This window comes from Zalophus californianus, chromosome 16, assembly GCF_009762305.2.
Source record: "Zalophus californianus isolate mZalCal1 chromosome 16, mZalCal1.pri.v2, whole genome shotgun sequence".
NCBI classification, from domain to species: Eukaryota; Metazoa; Chordata; class Mammalia; order Carnivora; family Otariidae; genus Zalophus; species Zalophus californianus.
This window is the reverse complement of record NC_045610.1, coordinates 49,168,360-49,187,565: the sequence shown is the minus strand read 5'-3', so window position 1 is coordinate 49,187,565 and position 19,206 is coordinate 49,168,360. Positions and strand designations below refer to the sequence as shown.

Below are 19,206 nucleotides of genomic sequence, written 5' to 3'. Positions count from 1 at the left end.
CTCCACCTGCTCAGCTGTCCACAGAGGTGCAATGGCTTGCCCCTCCCCCCAACAGTAGATCTTACACTGAGCAGCTCCCCGAGGGAAGGGAAGATGTCAAGTGTCCAGTCTCTCCAGAACAAGACCAACCCAGAACCTCCTCCTGAGCAAGCAAAAGACACATCCCTCCCTCGGATCTGGAAACGTCACATGGGAGAAACTCCAGGGACCTCAGGCAGCAGTTAAATACTGCCACTTAGAGTTCTCTAATCCGGCTGAGCAGAAATTTCCAGATTTAAATTGGGCTCACCCAGGCATGATGAACGGTCTCAGACAGTCTTGAGTTTGCTCCAGCTCCCTTCACTGGTGGTCAAAGTCCTTACTTGACTCCACAGTCTACGCCCTCGCCATCTCAGGACTAAGCATGGTTGCCAGTTGAGCGTCCACAGATAGAAAGGCAAACTGCCAAGCCCCGTTGGAGTCCCCTTCCCCCACATCAACAGGTAATATATAACACAGTCAAGTGGCACTCGACAAAGACAAAGAAGCAGTTTGGTGCCCTTGAAATATTCTGGTCATCGGGATCTGAGCTGAGACCCTCCAGGTGTGAGACCTTGAGCAAGTTACTCAACTTCTCTGTGCCTCGGATTCCCCAGGTATTGTAAGGGGGATAACAGTGAGAATAACAGATGATGTAGTAACGTATATCCGCTAGACAGTGTCTGGCTCACTGTCTCCAAAAAAAGTAGAAAAAGGAGCATTTACTACTGATTCCACAAATGGTCGCTAAGTGGCTAAGTGTATGCAATGTGCAAGGCTACTTTATTTGACCCTCAAAAGCACTCTGAGGGGGGGACTGGAGAGGTGTCTTTCGCTCAGGTGGTTCTGGCTTGTCCAAGATATACCCTCTAGTTAGTGATGGAGCCAGCCTGAGATGCTGACATCTTGGCTCCTGGTCCAGGGCTGTCTCCACTCTCCCACATGCTCCTCGGAATGCTGGTGGGAGCTGATCCAGTCGGGCTCTGATGAATGAAGATTTCTGTTCTGTTTCCATGGAATTAACATGAGGATCGCTGGCTTGGAAGAGGGCCCCACCACCCATGTGTCACTTCCCAGACCTAAGAGCAGATTGAGGGAAGCTACTCACCCCCGCTCCACCGCACAGATAAATAAGATCCATTTATCTTGTTTCCATTTATTTCTCTCAAAGTCCCTGAGAAAGACTGCAAGGGGGACAGGGTGGAAGGGATATCCCCGAGGGACCCAGACGCTGGCTCAGGATGTTGGTTTTCACACCATATTTTGTGGAAACCTAGGTCCACAGGGGTGCTTTGGGGGCTGCAGGGAGTGGTGCAGGTGGGTAGGTACAGGTACTCTGGGTCCCCTATTTAACCAGAGCAATGCCAGCTTTTACCTACATGGCGAACTGGTAGGAGACCTGATTTATTTATGTTGGGCTTCTGTTTAAGATTTGATTTGAGGCAAAGATTTGCTCCTAAAAAAAAAAGAAGAAGAAGAAGAAAGCTTGAGATCTACCTTTCTGGGTGCTCTCTGAGAACAGAAACCAGAATTTATCCTTGTGGCTATCAGGGACATAAGAAGGCAGCCCTGTTCTGAGCCAGAGTAAGCCATCTCACACCTGGTGTGCACCTTCGGGCACACATTGAGCACTTGCTGTGTGCAGAACCCCAGACCAGGTGGCAGGTGGGTGAAAGTAAAATAGAGGTGGCAGCTCTCCTCTCTGAGACTTTGGGGAGGCATGAACAGACATCCCAAAGGCAGGAGAAGGAGCCACAAATATGAATTAATGCAGCCAGTCTGGTCCTTGGGCTACATTATCTTGGGTTTTATTGATATGCTCTATTTCCCCCCAATCAGACTATAATTTTCCAGGGGACAAGGAACACCTTTCACTCTGCAAACATTTCTTCAGCACTTCCCATATACGTCGGACTTGAGAAAGCCTCACAATCTCACGGAAGAGAGACCAGTAATTCTAGCACGAGGTCATTAATTTTCCTTGGGTCGTGGGGGCCAGGGAAGGTGCTAGAAATGGAGGTGAAATTTAAGCTGCGCCTTGCAAGAAGACCAGCAGCTCTCGGCATACATCTCGGCTTTCAGTTTCCTGGGGGTCCAGTGCAGCAGCTCCAGGACAGCCATCGAGGATGCCAACCACACGAGCTTTGGGGAGGGAGGAAGTAAAGCCACGCTGGACGCCCGGGTGCTGGTTTCCGAGGACCTCCTGGAGGGAAGAGTTTGGAGCTGGGTTTTGAAGAAGAAGCCTGCATTGGCTTCGAGGACAAGGGAGTGTGTCCAGGTTGGGATCATTCCAGGAGCAAAGGCAATTAAATGAAGCCAGCAGGGCTTGAGGCAGAGACTGGCAATAAAGGGACAGAGGTGAGGGAAAGCCAGTTAAGCTCGAGTAGAGGAAAAACCAAAAGAAATAAAGGTATTCAAGAAGGAGCTAGAAGAACGAGGGGAACAGCTGAGGGCTGCGGTGTTTGAATCGAATACAACTGGGGTGTTCCTGGCCTCACAGGAATAGACCACCAGAAATGTAATAATGGAGGGGAGCCCCCTCTTCAATCACAAACTCATCATCCCTCTGCCAAACAGGGATTCTCTGTTCTTACCAAATGACCTCTGGCTGACACCTCTCTTCTCCCTCAACCCCAAAGCTGGGTCCCCTGGAGGAGCGGGTGGGAGGCGGGAGCAGTTGGGGGAGGGGAGAGAGGGAAGGGGCCAGGGCCTGGCTTGGCCTGTAATGTCTCTTAGCTGGGACCCACATCTGGGGCTTCTGGAAATCTGACCCGAACACTCCCACTGCCAGACTGCGCCTACCCCATCCATCGCCAGGTAAAGGCACAGATTCGTACGCGGGGAAAGGAGGGCCACCACCCGCACGCGCACACACACACACACACACACGCACACACACACACACACACACACACACTCCGCAACCCAGAGAGTCCCCAGGGCCAGTAAGGGAAGGCTGGGTGTCCTGGGTTGAGTAAGCGAGGTGGCTGGCAACGCGTTCCCCTTCCGTCCCTCCTGGGAACCCGAGCCTCAGCTTCCTTCGCTCCAATAATGTGAATGAACCCTGGGAGAGGAGGCGAGAGCGCGTGCGAGCGCGGAGAGGGGAGAGGAGCGGGGGAAGAGAAAATCCGGGCCGGGGGAGAGGGGTCGAGAGGGGAGCGCAAAGCCGGGCGGGGGCCGAGGCGCGAGGGGCGGCGCCGACAGGAGCGGGACGCGCGGGCCCGGGGCGCGGCGGCGGCGGCGGCGGCGGCGGCGGGCGGAGGCGCGGAGGGCGCGGGGCGGAGGCGCGGGCCGAGCCGGGAGGGCGGGCCGAGAGGGAGGAGCCCCCGGCCTCCGCCGCCAGCCCGCCCGGCGGCCCGCGCAGCCCTCACTCGCTGCCGCGCCTAGGAGTTTGAGCCCCGGCGGGGCCCGAGCGCAGGCACGCCCGGGGCGCGGGGTCGGAGAGCGCAGCGCGGCGCCGCCCCCGGCCCTCGGCCCCCCCAGCCCGGGCGCCCCCGGAGCGGCGCGCGGAAGGAGGAGGGCGGGCGGGCGCGGCGGGCCGGGCCGGCGGGCGGCGGACTATGAGGCGCCCCACCATGGTGCGATGCGACCGCGGGCTGCAGATGCTGCTGACCACGGCCGGAGCCTTCGCCGCTTTCTCGCTCATGGCCATCGCCATCGGCACCGACTACTGGCTCTACTCCAGCGCGCACATCTGCAACGGCACCAACCTGACCATGGACGACGGGCCCGCGCCCCGCCGCGCCCGCGGCGACCTCACCCACTCGGGACTGTGGCGGGTGTGCTGCATCGAAGGTACGGCCGGCCCCGGCACCCACCCACCCCGCAACACACACACGCACACGCACACCCTGCCCCGGGTGCCGGCCGGGAAGGGGGTGGGCGCGGCACTGGCTTCGCGCGACACACAAAGGAGCCGGAGCGAGCGGGCGGGTCCCCTCGCGGCCAGCTGTGCACCAGCTCGGGGTCCCTCAAACCGATCCCACAAACTCCACGCACACGCACACCCCCACGCACACAGACACAATGAAACACACCGAAACTCACACGGGCGCGCGTGCAGCCCGAGACCCGAGCGATCCCGAGGGGCCGCGCCGGAGCCCCCAGGGGAGGTGGAGGATGGCGTGGGGGCGGGAGGAGGCTGGGGTTGGGGGGAGCGGACCGGAGAGGAGGGGAGGGAGGAGGGGGAGGGGTTGCTTGGCAACCGGTGTCTGTGCGATTGCTATGGGAACTGGCCATCCTGGGGCGGGGCCGGCCGGGGGCGGGGAGCGCCGGGGCCGCTCCTCGCTCGCTCCAGGCCGGGGCCGAGGGGTGGGGGTGGGGGTGGGGGTGGGGGCTGGGCTCCGGGCGAACGGAGTCGCCGGAGCCTGACGCCGCCCAGACCCTGCTCCGCCACCTACTCTTCCACGGGGCCCCGGCCCGCTGCTCCCTGCTCGGTGGGGAGGGAGGGGTGCGTCACCGAGACTCCCCCCCACCCTGACTCGGGGAGCAAGCCCTTCGTCGCGGTCCCTTGGCAGGGAGGCTGCGGGAGACCTCGGCAGGATCCCGGAGTGCGCAGGGGCGACCCGCGGACCGACAACTGCCTGGGAGGGGCGTGGCCGCCCCGTCGGGGCAAGAGGGGCGGGGCGCTGCGCCCCCCAGATGCGCAAGGAGGCCGTGTAGTGGGTGTTGTAAGGTTGGAACGCCTCTGTGGGGCCGGGATTGGGTGTCCCGGGACCGTGGGGACCGCTCCCTCTGCGGGAGGGGCCCAGACGCCTCCAGTGGCTCAATGCGCCCGACTTCAGCGCCTGCCGCCCGCCCTGCTACGGAACTGGAACTAACAGGTGGCTGTGGAGGGGCGGTCTGGTCCCAGCCAGGTTGTGGACGGGGCCTGCCGCTTGGTCTTGGCTTTCAGATTGGAGGAGGGATGGGGGGAAGTTGGCGGAACGTTCCTGTCCGATATCCTTGGACAGAGTTTCCTCTTTCTTTTTCTGTAACCTTTTCCCGTGCGTTAACTCCGCCCCTCCGTTATTCGGGGAGTTCTCCCACACACTCAAGCTTCCTTACTGCAGTTACAGCCCCTGCAAATAGTTCAGCGGCGTTGGAGCTTGGTGGAGGTTGGTAGGGAGCTCTTAAAGAGATGGCCCTTTTTCTGGCCACATTTGGAGTCCTCTAAAAAAAGGCTTTATAAAGCTGGGTCGGCTCCGCGAGGTTGAAGTTGCGCCCTTCCCCTCCTCCTAGACCTGCTCTGGCGGGAATCCTGCCCATCTCTGCCCCCCACACCCTCTCCCAAACGAGGCTGCCTTGCCCTTTGCCATCTGGAGTTTAATGCCAAGGCTAAGTGGAGTCTTGGAGGAGCGGGCATGTGCAATCAATAGTTTGGGAAACACAGCCACACAAAGGATCGGTGGGCCCATGATCACACCCTCCTCTTTTCTTCTGAAAAACATCATTTCTGGTGTGCAATTGCTCAGATCACGAACACCTACTCTTCTCATCTGGAGAATGTACCCACGTCACTACCTGCCACATCACCTGAATTAGACACACAACAGGGGCTGCAGAGCCCCCATGTTCTACCTCACAGGCTCTGCGTGGCACAGTAAGTCATGCCACTGTCACCACCCAAATGCACACGTGGACCCCAGGCCTCCCAGTTTCCCCGTGGAAATCGGAACTAACTCCTCCACAGCGGCCAGCCTGGCCTCTGCAGAGAGGCTCGAATGCCTCCTTTATTAATTCCTCATCCTAATTAGGATTGATGCTGCACTTAGCATCTAGCCAGCTGCCTGGAGCCGTTTGCACCCGGTGTTCATCAAGAGAGCCCCAAGCCGATCTGGGCAGCTGGCTCTGCTGGCGGAGGGAGGGTGGGGAATTGCCATCTGGAGGACTTCACCATAAGAACTGAGCTGCCCCTGTCATCCCCACCCTCACCCCCCCCCCCCCACTCAAGCTCAAGGGTTCTGAGGGCCAAACCAGGCCACATCCAAAGGCTGGAACATCCTCGGACCAACCTAGGGCTGGGAGAGCTGGTTCAGGATTGCTTGTTGTGGCTAGCATCATCCATCCCTGGACCTGGGTGGAAACTGCCGGCAGACCTCGGGGAAGTACAGTCGCCTGACCCCGGTGATTCCTCCACCTGCCAGCGACGGTCCAGGCCAGAACCCAGACAGCACAGCCATCCCAAGCCCCTCCCTGGGGCCCTGGTCACCCCAGTGTTGGCTTTGTGTATAAAATGCATGATTTCCACCTGTTCTCTAGCAAAGTACCCCCAAAGCTTTACATGGGGGAAAAAAAGAAAAGATCAAGCCTCTGGGATGAACCTGGAGATATCCTGTAGCCGGCCGCTAACAAAGCACTGGTTGTGACGGTGGGACCCCGAAGGGTTTTGTGGCAACTCACAGTGATTCCGTTTCCGGGTTGTTTCCCGTCAATGATCCTGCCGGGTCCCGGAGAGCCCAGCCCTCTGTGTACTGAAGGCATCCCTGCAGTCGGACAGGCCTTCCCCCAGCCGGGCAGGGCTGCCATCACCCCAGCCTCTTTCTGCCCCACCCCCTGCCGAGCCCCTCTATTGGACAAGTGCTTAGAGCCTGTGCATGTTAGCACATGGCATGCTCACACAGCCCCGAGAGGATGCTGTCTGCACCCCCGTCTGCAGCCGAGGGTACAGAGGCTCAGAGAGGGTAAGGCACTTGCCCAGACGCACCCAGGTAGGAGGCTGCTGGGCCAGATTTGAGCCTTTGTCTCACTACAAAGCTCTTCCCACCATGTCATCCTGCCCTTTCCCAAACAGCTTCTGGGTTGCCATTAAAAATAGAACCAAGTACTTGACTACCCAGTGGAGCCTAGCTCTGAGGTTGGGCTGACAGCAGCATGAAGGCATTCAGAAGTGAGAATGTACAGGTGATGCCCAAATTGCATAACATACTCTCTCTCCCCTCCCCTTCCCTCCCTTCTCCTTCCTTCTCCCCTCCTCTTCTCTTCGTCTATTTCTGCCTCTGTTTCTGTTTCTGTCTCTCTCTCTCTCTCTCTCTCTCTCTCTCTCTCTCACCACGTTCTGGACTAGCCCATCCCCATCCCCATCAGCCTCCTGCTCCCTCCCTTACCAAGCCTACCTCATTCTTTCTTTGTGTCTTTGGTGACACTCAGCCCAAAGCTGGGGACACAGGAAAGAAGTCATAAATCTTTGAGGACTTTTCTATCATAGGTATCACCAACCAGCATTTGTTCAATCTCTAATGCATTGTGCAATTAGGCAAGGTATAGAACGTAAGCAAGCATTATGGAGCATGTACTCTGTGCTGGGAACAGAAGACCTCGTGTAAATATAGGAGGGGAGGAGACTGTGGGCCCAGAGGGCCGCAGCTTATGTCAGCGTGCCAAAGCCCCCACGCCCCCTGTTAGCTCCGGAGTGTTTGCAGGGGCCGCTGGAGGCCAGGGTCCGTGAGGGACCCACCTCCCTCACCTGGGCAACGTCTCTCACACCAGTATAACCAGACTTCATTCACACCATGGCACACAGAGAAAAAGAAACCATCAGTACTGCACCCTGGGGCGAGGGGAGAGAGAAGACAGCCACCAGGGACTACCCAGGATCTCCAGTCGGCCCTGGCTCTGCCCAGTCCCCGCCCAGTTGCCCAGAGGCCTGGGGGCGGGGCTTACCCCTCCCGGACCCTTGGAACCTTTCCTGGGCAGGTGATGGGCAGTTCTGCCTTACCATGCTCCCAACATGGGACCATTCAGAGACGTTCTGATTTAAATAATGTCCTTTCCACACCCACTCCACTCCAGGCACCGGGCTGGGGACTTTTCCTGTTTGTGTTTGCTTTCATTTTCTCTTGCAAAAACTCACAGACAGCCTGTCCAGTCAAGCCCAGGTGGGTGACAGCAGCTAGAGCAGGGCTCTCCCAGCTAGTCACCTCACCCGCTGGCTCTCCTTGGCCCTCTGATGTTGATAATAACAGCCATCACTTAGTGAAGACCTCCGTGCAGGACTATGTTAGTTCATGTCATTGTCAACAACACTTCAAGGTAAATATTAATTATCTGCCTTTCGTAGATGTAGATGAGGCTTAAGATGGTCACAGCTCTTGAGTATTAGAGAATGTCTTCGGTCTGGACAGATTAGCCCGGCTTTCCACCAGCCAGAGGATGTCCTTTATTTGAACCACACAGATTTGAGAAGGGGCAAGTAAGGGGGTTGTCTTATTCAGTTTGCACTGCCGTAACAGAATATGATAAACCCAGTGGCTTCAACAACATTTATTTCTTAGAGTTCTGGAGACTGGAAGCCCAAGATCAAGCACCAGCCAATTTGGCTTCTGGCTTGTAGGTGGCCCCTTCTCATTGTGTCCTCACAGGGCAGACTGCAGGCTCTCTGGTCTCTCATTATAAGGGCACTAATCCCATCATGAGGACCCCCCCCCCACCTCAAGACCTCCTCTAAACCTAGTCACCACCTCCAAAGCCCCACCTCCAAATACCACTGGGGGTTAGAGCGTCAACGTATATGAATTTCGGGGGGACATCAGCATTCAGACTGTTAGAGGGCTGATCTCCCTTTCCTGTCCCTGCTCCCTAACTGGTCCTCACTCTCTAGTCACTCAGGAAGGGGCCCTGGCAGTCCCTTCTCCTGGCTACCTTCCCTTAATGCCCGCTTGGTTCTTCACTGCTTTCTCTCTTCTTGTAAGAAAAAACCAGGTCCTTTTAACTGGACCCGGCTGACTTAGTGAGGAGAAGCTGGGGATCCCGGCGGTCTGATTTAAGGACCTCACCACAGAGCCGGCTTTGGAGGACCCCCATGTGAGGGGCTTCAGAAAGCCTCGGTAGGAAAGCAGCAGCTCTTTAAAATAAATCTCCTGGGGGGGGCGCCTGGGTGGCTCAGTTGGTTAAGTGACTGCCTTCGGCTCAGGTCATGATCCTGGAGTCCCGGGATCGAGTCCCACATCGGGCTCTCCCTGCTCAGCGGGGAGTCTGCTTCTCCCTCTGACCCTCCCCCCCCATGCTCTCTCTCTCTCTCTCAAATAAATAAATAAAATCTTTAAAAAAAATAAAATAAATCTCCTGGGTCAGTCTCCTCGGATGGGGACACTTGAGATTTTCGGGCTATAGTCACAGAAGGGCAGTGGAGTCATCAGATCCAGAGTCTCAGAGGTGAGGGAGGCAAAGAATGGCATAGCCAAACTAGAGCTGTGGAAGAGAGCCTGGTGGGCCTGAGGGGGGGCGCCTAGCTGATCTGCAACATTCCTCCCATTTCTGACTTTCTGCTATAGAGGCCCCAGAAAGCCCCTTGCTGCCAGCCTCCAGGTTGAATCAGGTTCATGTGGCCGTGACATGGGCCAGCGGGGGGGGGGAGGGTGGCGGGGTGGGGGCTCCTCCAGCTGGAAGAACCTCTGAGATTACTTTGTTCAGGGGCTCTCAACCTTTTTTCTGCTAAGACACACACAGAAGGGCTATAAGTCATCGATCTGCTGGGCCTGCTTCTCTTCATTCATTCATTCATTCATTCATCCATTCACTTATTCGTCATTCCACACATGCTCACAGAGCCCCTGCTCTGTGTCAGACACGTGAGGCTCTTAGTCACAGCGGTGGACGGGACAGACTCGGTCCCTGCTCTCCCGGAGCCAACATTCTCATGGGGTAGCTGACACTTCCAGGTCCTGATGAGGGTTAGGACAGACACAGAACAGGGGTGTGCTGGGAGAGGCTGGGGAGGGTTGCCATCGGTCAAGACGACAGGAAAGAGCTGTTGGAGGACTGGAGGAAGACCTTCCAGGAAGAGGAAAAGGCAAGCTGAGGCTCCGAGGCAGGAAAGGCTGGGCAGGGCTCCAGCACCGCATGGGGGTCCCGGAGAGGCTTGGAGGTCAGGATCAGGGTCAGTGCTTTGAGGGGTTTGGGGCAGGGGAGTAAAGTGATCCGACTTGTGATTTTAGAGGAGCCTCTGGCTGCACATGGAGAGTGGAGACTCTGGAAGGCAGAGGAGGCCACCAGGAGACCAGACTGGAAGCCTGGGGCTAACGGGTGGCAGCAGAGATAGGGAGACGTGGCAAGAAGGACAGGCAGGCGGAGGTGAGGAGTCAAGGGTGGCTGCCTGGATCTGGGGCTACGGCGGCTGCGAGACAGCGGGGCCATGGCCGAGTGGGGAACATGGAGGAAGGAGCAGGAACGGAAAAGGAAATCAAGCATGTACCCGTGGGGGTTCCAAAGTTTGGCACGACTGCCCAACATGCCCGCCACCAGAAGTCCTGCTGAGAAGTACCGAGGAGGGTAACTCGGGACGACCACACTAAGTCCTCACGGTCCCGAGTGTTTGGATTCATCGTCAACTGCCCGTCACGACAGGACAGGGTTTGTCAACATCAGGACACCGACATTTGGGGCTGGGTTCTTCTTGGTGGCTGGGGCTGTCCTGGGCGCTGTAGGTTGTTTAGCGGCATCTCTGGCTTCTGCATACTAGAAGCCAGGAGCATCCCCCCGCTGTCAAGCTGTGACAACCAAAAATACTCCCAGATGTCCCCTGGGCATGGTGGGGGGGTGGAGTGGGGAGGCAAAATCAGCCCCCTGTGGAGAACCTCTACTCTAAGGGAAGCAGCATGTAGGTGGGGGGGTGGGGGGGGGACCCGATTCCTGGCAGCTGGAAGGAGCGCCCCTCTCTTCTCGTTCCTTCAAGAAAACATGTGAGGAGAGTGGCTCTATGGATAGGGGGACCTGGCATCTGCTTTCAGTGACTGGTGGCGTAAGTGGTCACTTTTCCATTCCCTTTTAAGAGTAATGACTCGCAAAAAAAAAAAAAAAAAAAAAAGAGTAATGACTCGCAGGTGACCCAGCTTACCCCCCGCCGGTGACACCCCAGCATGTGTCCACACTGGGGATGAGAACTGCTGATGGGGCCTGAGCCTCACACTCTGCAGGCAAAGGAAACTCAAGGCCAGGGAGGCAAAGTGACTCATCCAAGGTCACACGGCTCGTTGGTAACAGACCCGGGAGCAGAAGGAGGTGTGGGGGCTGCCTGGTTAGGGCTTCCTGGGCATAGCCTCCCCTCAGGTGGGCACCGGGAAACGCAGCAAGATGAAGGGAGCTCACTCCCTCTGGGCCCTTCTCTGCCACAGCTCATCAGCTCCATCACAGTTAACCCACAAACACACACTCAGACGAGCCTGGGTCCTCCAATAAGGACACGTGTGCACCGGCCAGATCCCTGGGATCAGCTTCAGTAAGAGAATGCACTGGTTCTAACCCCAGCGCCATGCCCAAGCTCCCCCCCCTCCGCCGCAATTCTTGCTCTTCACCCCCATGGCGTTCTGGGAGGTGCTGATGAGACCATCTCTTCCGAACTGCGAGTCAGGACGTGGTACCAGATGAGGGACATTCCTTTTCTAACGTAACAATTTCTTTATGTGAAAACCTTTTCAAAGCTGTGAAAATGACATCACATGATTTTACTCTATTTAATTCTTCTTCCTCCAACCAAAAAAAAAAGAGAGAAAGGAAGAAAGGGATGAGATTAAGAAAAAAAAAAAGCAGAGGAGGCATTGGGTCAGAAGTAGAAATAAGGGCAGGAAAATAAGAGAATGGTTGAGTCCGATGAGCCCACAAAATGCATGCTGCAAAGGCTGGCCGTGTTGCTGGAGACGGGCCACTGCTTGTCTCTGAGCTTCCCGGGGCTGGGACAGAGAGGGGAGCATGACCAAATGTGAGGTACCCTGTGTGCAGGAGATCACTGCTCAAGAGAAGCCTGATTGTCTCTGATACAGAGGCCTGGGAGAAATGTACTCCCTGTCTCCTTCTGTCACATTGAAATAGACTCTGTTGAAAAGGCAGCATGGGCTGGAGGCAGGAGGCCAGGTTTTCAGTTCAAATCCCAGCTTTCCCAGGTAAGCTGTGCAGCTTGAGGCAGGTTACTTAACCTCTCTGAGTTGTTCACATACCTGGAAAATAAGATACTGAAGCAACAAATGTGAACGTGCCCAGCACACACCTACAGAGTAGGGGCTCCCCAAACGGAATGCTTGGTAGGACCACACGGGGGGTACTCAGGAGTGCCCCCTGGCCTCTGTATTTCCGGAAGGTCCCGGGCATAGGCTTTGCCCCTTTGCATTTCAAGGGCTCTGTGATTTCTCTGCAGTGTCAGGACAGGGCTGGGGGCCAGACGACCCTGTGAGGGAAGCTACAAGGTCTTTGGAAGCTCCAGGGCCTCCCCTGGAAGCCAGGCTCTGCTGGCTCAGAGATGGCAGACTATGACGCCATACTCAGCCAGGCTCTGACTGGAGCCAGAATGGGGCCTGGGAGCCGCCCTGTTGGGGTGCGGGGTCAGAAGAGTCCTCTGATTGTTTTTGCTCCCCTAAACGTCAGGATCTGTCGCCTCACTTCCACCCCTCTCCCCGACTTCTAACCATCCTTCAAGCCAACCTCCCCCACGAAACCAACCCCAGCTCTTCCGTTGGGCTCCTGGAGGGTTTATGCCCCAGCCACAGAGCTCGTGCACTGGCTTGTAGGGCTTGGGATTTTCTTTTTTTTTTTTTTTTTTTTAAGATCTTATTTATTTATTTGAGAGAGAGTGGGGAGAGCACAGAGGGAGAGTGAAAGGGAGAAGCAGACTCCCCGCCGAGCAGGGAGCCCGATGCGGGGCTCGATCCCAGGACCCCGAGACCATGACCCGAACTGAAGGCAGATGCTGAACCAACTGAGCCACCCCGGTTGGGATTTTAACTGGAGCTGCTCTCACCCTCCCCTGCCTATCCTTCCCCTCCCCCACCTCCAAGGATTGCAGACCTGAAAGCAGGTCCTTCCTGTCGTGACATCGGCCCTTCTGTGCCTCCTACCACACCAAGCCCAGAGGCAGAGGTACTCCCCAGTGCTGTTTAGGTGTCCCTCCTCCCTGGCCATTGCCCCTGTCTCTGAGAGTGTGGGAAGGCCATGGGGGAATTTCTTGACTCAAGCCCAGCTCCAGAGCTTGGGAGAAAACCCATTAGCTAAAGCAGGTCAGCCTCCCTGGCTCACCTCCATCACTCTCTCCTGCCCCCCACCCCGGGGAGAGAGGCAGAGCACGGGATGCCCACCCCAACTCCCTCTCCCAGCCCCCACCAGCCCACACAGAAGCATCGGACACCCGGCACTGAAGTCACACGGACCTGGGTTTGAGTCCAGGCTCTGCCACTCATCAGACGAAGTACTCAGCCTCTCTAAACGTCTGTCCCTTCATGGTGAGACAGCCCCTGGGATCACTGTGAAGGTTTCATGAGTAAACCTCACGCTTATACGCAAAGGGCTGTGTGCAAAGTAACCTTCGAGGTGCCTGGCATCTTGTAGCTATTCACAGCGGGATTGCCTTCTCCCTGGCTCCATGTTTCCAGAACCTTGGAAATTTTCCCAGAAGAAAAAAGTTGCTCCACCTTTGCAGCTGATTTCAGTGGGGCCCCAGGTCAGCTCACTGGCCCCCAGGGTCTGGGGAAGGAAGACACTGAGCCTCTCCGGGGATGTTTGGGCCAGTAGAGAGCACGGGGATGTGTCATCACCTCTTAGGAGCAGAACCGCTCGGAGTGGCTTCTGTGAACCATAAAATCAGAACCCGAGGGCTCTCAGGTAGGAGTTGAAATAGGGTCTAACACCAAGGCCGTGCCCAGGGCGGTGACGGCAGCCACCCAGGCCGAGGGTCCCCCCACCCCGTTTCCTGGTACTGAGGCTACCGCTGCAAACTCCGGTGTGACGGGATCTGGGCTGTGATAGAGGAGGACAGGGTGCTGGGCTGTGGACATATCGGAACGGGGCTCAGGAGACCTGTGGCCTGACCGCAGCCCTGCCACTGACCATCTGAACCATCTTCTGCTTATCCCTCAACCTCCTAGAGCCTCAGTTTGCTTGTTTGGAGAATTGGCAAATGATACCTGTCCTTCCCTCCCTCCTTCCCTGCATCCTCCCCCTGTGCACACCCGCCCCCCCCCCCCCCCCCCGCCAGGGCTACGGGAAGATGCAGTGAGAAGGTACTTGGGAAGGTGCTGGTGAGGCCCAGTGGCCGCTCGCACAGAGGCATTGCAGAGGGGACAGGCCTGCAGACTGCCTTTCGTGGAAACACGTGGGCTTGGCCTCTCGTCACCCTGATACCTTGGCGAGGAACCCCATGTGGGCCGCGGCCTCCCATGTCAGATGTGCTCTTGCTGGCCAGTGTGGTCTCTCCTCAAGAGAATCAGCCGCGACTCCTCTCCCACCCGCTCAGTGCTTAGCTCAGCCTCCGGCAAACACTGTGAGCCTGCTTGGCGCCCAGCACAGTGCCGGCCACCACAGAGACCAGACGAAAGCCACTTCCCTGCAGGAGCCCTGCCAGGTTCACCCCTAGAACACACCTGCTGCTTCCCCACCACTTCTCCCCCCCTGGCTCCCAGCCTCTGTCATCTCTCGCCCCCGATGCCCCACGCAGGGTCCTGGCCGATGTCCCGGCTCTCTCTCCTGCCCCCCAACCCATGCCAGCCCCTCACTCGCAGCCAGAAAGATCTTACAAAAATATCATCAGATGACATCATTCCCCAGCTTGACACCTTTCGATGGGACCACAACCCATTGGTGATAAAGTCAGGCTCATTCCCTGACCTACGAAACCCTGCCGATGTGGCCCCACACACCTCTCCGACATCGCCCACCAGGAGCTTCACTTTCCAGAAAAAGAGTCAGGGAAGGTGATATCTGAACCAAGTCCAAGCGATGGTTAATAGCACGGGGGCTGGTCAAAGAGACGCGCGTTTGAATCCTGCTCTACCCTGCATTCCCTGCAACCGTGGGCAAATTCCCCAGCTGCTCTGAGGCTGTTTTCTCATCTGTAAGATGGGATACAGTGATAGACACCCCCAGGCAGGGGAGCCATGCCCCAAGACACAGAACCAAGGAGGAGTGGTCTAGGGGGACTGGAGACAGGACAGCTGGACTTCGGATGGGCTGAGTGCACAGGGTGGGGGGCCACCCCTCTCTACGGGGATGAGGCAGGGCAGACCTGAAGACACAGGTGTGGGAGTCATCTGCTGGATGGATGAAAACAGTTCCCCCTTGAGATGACATGTCAGGCTGTGAATGTGGAACCCCAGTGCCTTCGGTTCCCCCACGGGTCAAATGGCACTGTGGCATTTCTCTTTTCTGAACTAAAACTAGATAAAAAGCAGGTAAGAGGTTTTCTATTGTTGTCGAAGGTATAAGAGGTAATACAGGAGGTGTTATTGGGATCCTGAAATGTGGGCATTCCTAGTTTGTTTGAGGAGGTGGCAGGGCAGGGGAGAGGTCCAGACAATTTAAAATCGAGACTGTCCTAGAAAAGTCCAGACCCCAGTAACAGGTCATGTACAAAGGCCTCAAAGCGACTGTTGTCACCAGGGCTGTATTCACAGGCCGGGGACTTGCGCAGTTGGGACCCTGTCTGTGTGTTCGGTGCTCTGCTGTCACCATCTTTAAATCCTTAATCATTTTTGAACAAGAGGACCTGCATTTCCATTTTGCCCTGGACCCCGTAAATGACATAGGCTCTCTCGAGTATTCTTCTGCCTCAAGAAGAGCCTTTGTTGAGAAAAACGGGATGGAGAACCTGGTACCGGAGGGTCCTGAGGTTGCACAGAAATTGGCGGCTGGAGTGGGGAGCAGAGCTGGGTGCTGGAAGCAGACCTCACCTCTCTGTTGTCCAAGGGATGGCCACCAGCTCTACACAAGGCCAGGGGCTGCCTCGGAGAGCAGTATGACCTAAAACTCTGTCACCGTGAAGCATTTGTGGGGTGCCTGCTGAGTGCCTGGCTTCGTGCTGGGCTCGGTGGGTACAGAAAGCTCTCGGGGAACTTACCCTCTGGTTCCGGGGAACCCATAGGAGACAAGACGGCCACATACAACAGTGCAGGGCATGGAGAGCTCCAGAGCATACCTGGCTGTGTGGGACTCCTCCTGGGGGCTCTAACAAGACCTGTCTCATAGGGCCGGCAGGAGGATCAGAGGAAAACGCACACAGGGTTCCACACACATCTGCTTCGCCATAGACGTGCAATACACAGCGGCTGTATGAGCAGCCTCTTGGAGAAAAGTAGCGCGTTGGGAGGGGGGGGAGATGGGGGGCTCTCAAATCCCCTGGTGAGTGGGGTCTGAGCCCAGGCTCTGCCTCCCACTAACTGTGGGGCCGCCGGCCAATCATTCCATGTGTCTGTGGAGCCTCAGTTGCTTTCTCTGCAAAATGGGGTGTTAGCAACAGCCTGCACTGCAGATTTGCTCACAGGAGCCGAGATGAGATATGTCCGTGCTTAGCTCGAGGCCAGGAATAAAGGGTCCAGTGCCTGGTAGATAGTGTCCTTTACTAGCCCAGAGAATGCCCTGCACGTGGGGCAGTGGGAAGGGGTCCCACCTGTGAGGATGGGTCGCAGAGGAAGGGAGACTTCGGCAAGCCCCCATCCCCCCGCCCAAACCACAAGCAAAGGAAAGCACTGAGATCCCTGAAGACTCCCCGGGGACATTTCAGGACACCCAGGCTCCCTTCCAGGGGCTGGACGGTCCGGCCAAGGCCGTGTCACCAGCTCATCTCTGCCACGCGGTGGGGGGAGGATGGCCCACGCTTGCTTCCGGCCCTCGCTCTGAAAAGCCTGATAACAAGCGCACATTGACGGCCGGGTTCCCCTGGGCGAGCATGCTCTTCCCGGCTCGCATCTGAGCCCTCGCCCGATACATTTTCTCGCTTCAGCAATTTGGCATGTCATACAAAGGGGCTCTGATTTTTCCTGATGTCCAGCTCCTCTTGGATGAAAAATAGCTTTTGTTGTCTTTCTGCCCATGGATTCCTGTGTGTGAGTCAAGGCCAGATGCCTGGTGGGTGAAGAGTCCTGTTTGCTCAGCCGTGTGCGGGGTCTCCCTTCTTCCACCTTGGTGGCCCTCTGTGGCCCGTGGCCCCTGAGGTTCAGTCTCTCCGGCAGTTGCCTGCTGGCCCCTGGCCTGTCCCCCCACCTTTGCCCTGGTCAGTTCCTCTCCCCACCGGGTGGCTGTGCCCCAGCGGTCCTTGTTGGGGTTGTACCACCTCCCACTGTTCCACCATCACCACACCCACCGGGCCAAACCACCGGTCTCCTTCCAGGAACGTCCCGGGAAACCAACACGTTTTGTTATTCCTAACCCCCAGTCTTCCCTCCCTCCTTCCTTTCCCCACCACTTCCCTCCCTCTCTTGCTTTTGCCTTATATTCCTATTTCTTTCCCTTTTCCTTCGCTCTGTGCCATAGTCAAATCACACAAACCCTCTCCTGCTTCCTGTTCAAGGCAGACTTTTTGAAAGTTCTTGAGGCACTTACTAGATAAAAATGTGCTATCTTAAGTCTGTGATTATGAGAAGGTTTATTAAACATGGGAGAATTCTATTAAGTAGCAAATTGAGTGAGTCAAAAACCCATAGATGTGGAACCTCTAAAGGTCATCTGGTACAAAATAGATAGGAATATGGCTATGATTATTCTATGAGGCCAGAGGAAAAAAAAATTGGAAGGAAATTCACCAAAATGTTAAAATGGTGGTCGTGGGAACCATGCGAGATTTCTTTTCTCTCCTTCTATCTTTTTCAGATTTTCTGTTATGTTGGTGTTGGGGGGGGATATAGAAACTTGATATTTAAATTTAAAAAGCATCAGGGGGCACCTGGGTGGCTCAGTCGGTTAAGCGTCTGCCTTCGGCTCAGGTCACGATCTCAGGGTCCTGGGATCGAGTCTTGCATCGGGCTCCTTGCTCAGTGGGGAGTCGGCTTCTCCCTCTCCATCTCCCTCTGTGATCTCTCTCTCTCTCAAGTAAATAAATAAAACCTTTTTTAAAAAAAGTAAAATAAATAAAAAATAAAAAGCACTAGGGCCTGTCTCCAGTCCTCAGACCGATGAATGGGTGTGTAGGTTCATTCAGCATTGATGGTATTTGTTCTCTTTATTCTTAAATGTCTCCAGGAGCGTGCTCCCCGGCATCACGCCCAGCCACCTTTTGTCAGTGTTTTATTACAGGCCACCCCTGACTTATAACCAAATTGATTCCTGGATGGAAGCCTCTATGAGCCGTCCACAGGCGAATTATTGTTTCTTGTAAGCACAATTTACACACTGGGTTTGCATTCCTAGAAATCCATCTCATACCATCAAAGTACCCAAACTGACCACAAAAGTAAATGAAAAGAAAATAAACCCCAGATAGACGCTCCTACACACTTTTCTCCCATATGTAAAACTAAGTACTTCATATAAAAGCTGTGTCATGAAATGTTCCTTTGGGGGAATTTTTCTGCCTGAGCCAGACTGGCCCACGTTTCTCGAAATAGGAATCCAGTGAAGTTTGAACAGAAATTTCTTTCCTTTTTTTTTCCTTTTCTTTTCTGAAAAATCTCCCTGTGGCAAGTTTATGCATGCTTTGTGGCACCAAAAAAAAAAAAAAAAAAAATCCTCAAATGCTTTAAAATAACGGGTTCTTTGGTCTCGGATTTTTTCCATTGCCAATTCCGTTCGTGTAAATTCTTTAGAAAAAGGATTTGCATGGCGAATACTGGAGGAAAGGCAGTTCCCACTGTGACCTGGACCAGCACCACTTTGCCCTTCGGGGCAGTGAGTCAGTTGACCCTTCAAATGCCAGGTGATGCTGAGCTGTCAACGCCCAGGGGTCCTTGTGGCCAGATGCTCATTAGAGCTGCTTTCAGCGGGCCTTAGCGAAGACAGCCGGGCAAGCCGCCGTGCAGAGGCAGACGTGAGGTCCCAAGCCCAGCGGCTGTGGCAGAGATGCCCAGTCTTACACTGGAGGGTTCTTCGTTGATTCCCATCAAAATCACTGGGCCTCTGATGGTAATGTTTGTTCCTTCTCATTCAGTCCTTCCCGAAGCCAAAAACAAAGCACTCATCTTCGCCCTTAAAAGCCCTTCATGTTCTTGGAAGTGGTGTTTATGTCCTCCCTTAGATCTCCCATCACTGAAGGATCGGGAAGGAAATTTTCTGGTTTTGTTTTGTTGTTTTGTTTGTTTTTATTTTTTTTATTATTTATTTATTTATTTATTTGAGAGAGAGAATGAGAGAGAGAGAGAGAGAGCATGAGATGGGGGAGGGTCAGAGGGAGAAGCAGACCCCCCGCTGAGCAGGGAGCCCAATGTGGGACTCGATCCCAGGACTCCAGGATCGTGACCTGAGCCGAAGGCCGTTGCCCAACCAACTGAGCCACCCAGGCGCCCTGTTTTGTTTGTTTTTAAA

The 19,206-nt window shown here is 55.7% G+C and overlaps 1 protein-coding gene across 1 annotated transcript in view; it reads left to right on the top strand.

Annotated features, from left to right (window-relative positions):
• The first annotated feature begins 3,516 nt into the window (after positions 1 to 3,516).
• Positions 3,517 to 19,206, top strand: part of CACNG4 (calcium voltage-gated channel auxiliary subunit gamma 4) — a 59,613-nt gene continuing 43,923 nt past the window's right edge. Inside the window, exon 1 of the mRNA XM_027568589.2 lies at positions 3,517 to 3,813. Within this exon, the coding sequence (XP_027424390.2) occupies positions 3,579 to 3,813 (235 nt within the window). The 5' untranslated portion in view covers positions 3,517 to 3,578. The remainder of the gene's footprint in view (positions 3,814 to 19,206) is intronic.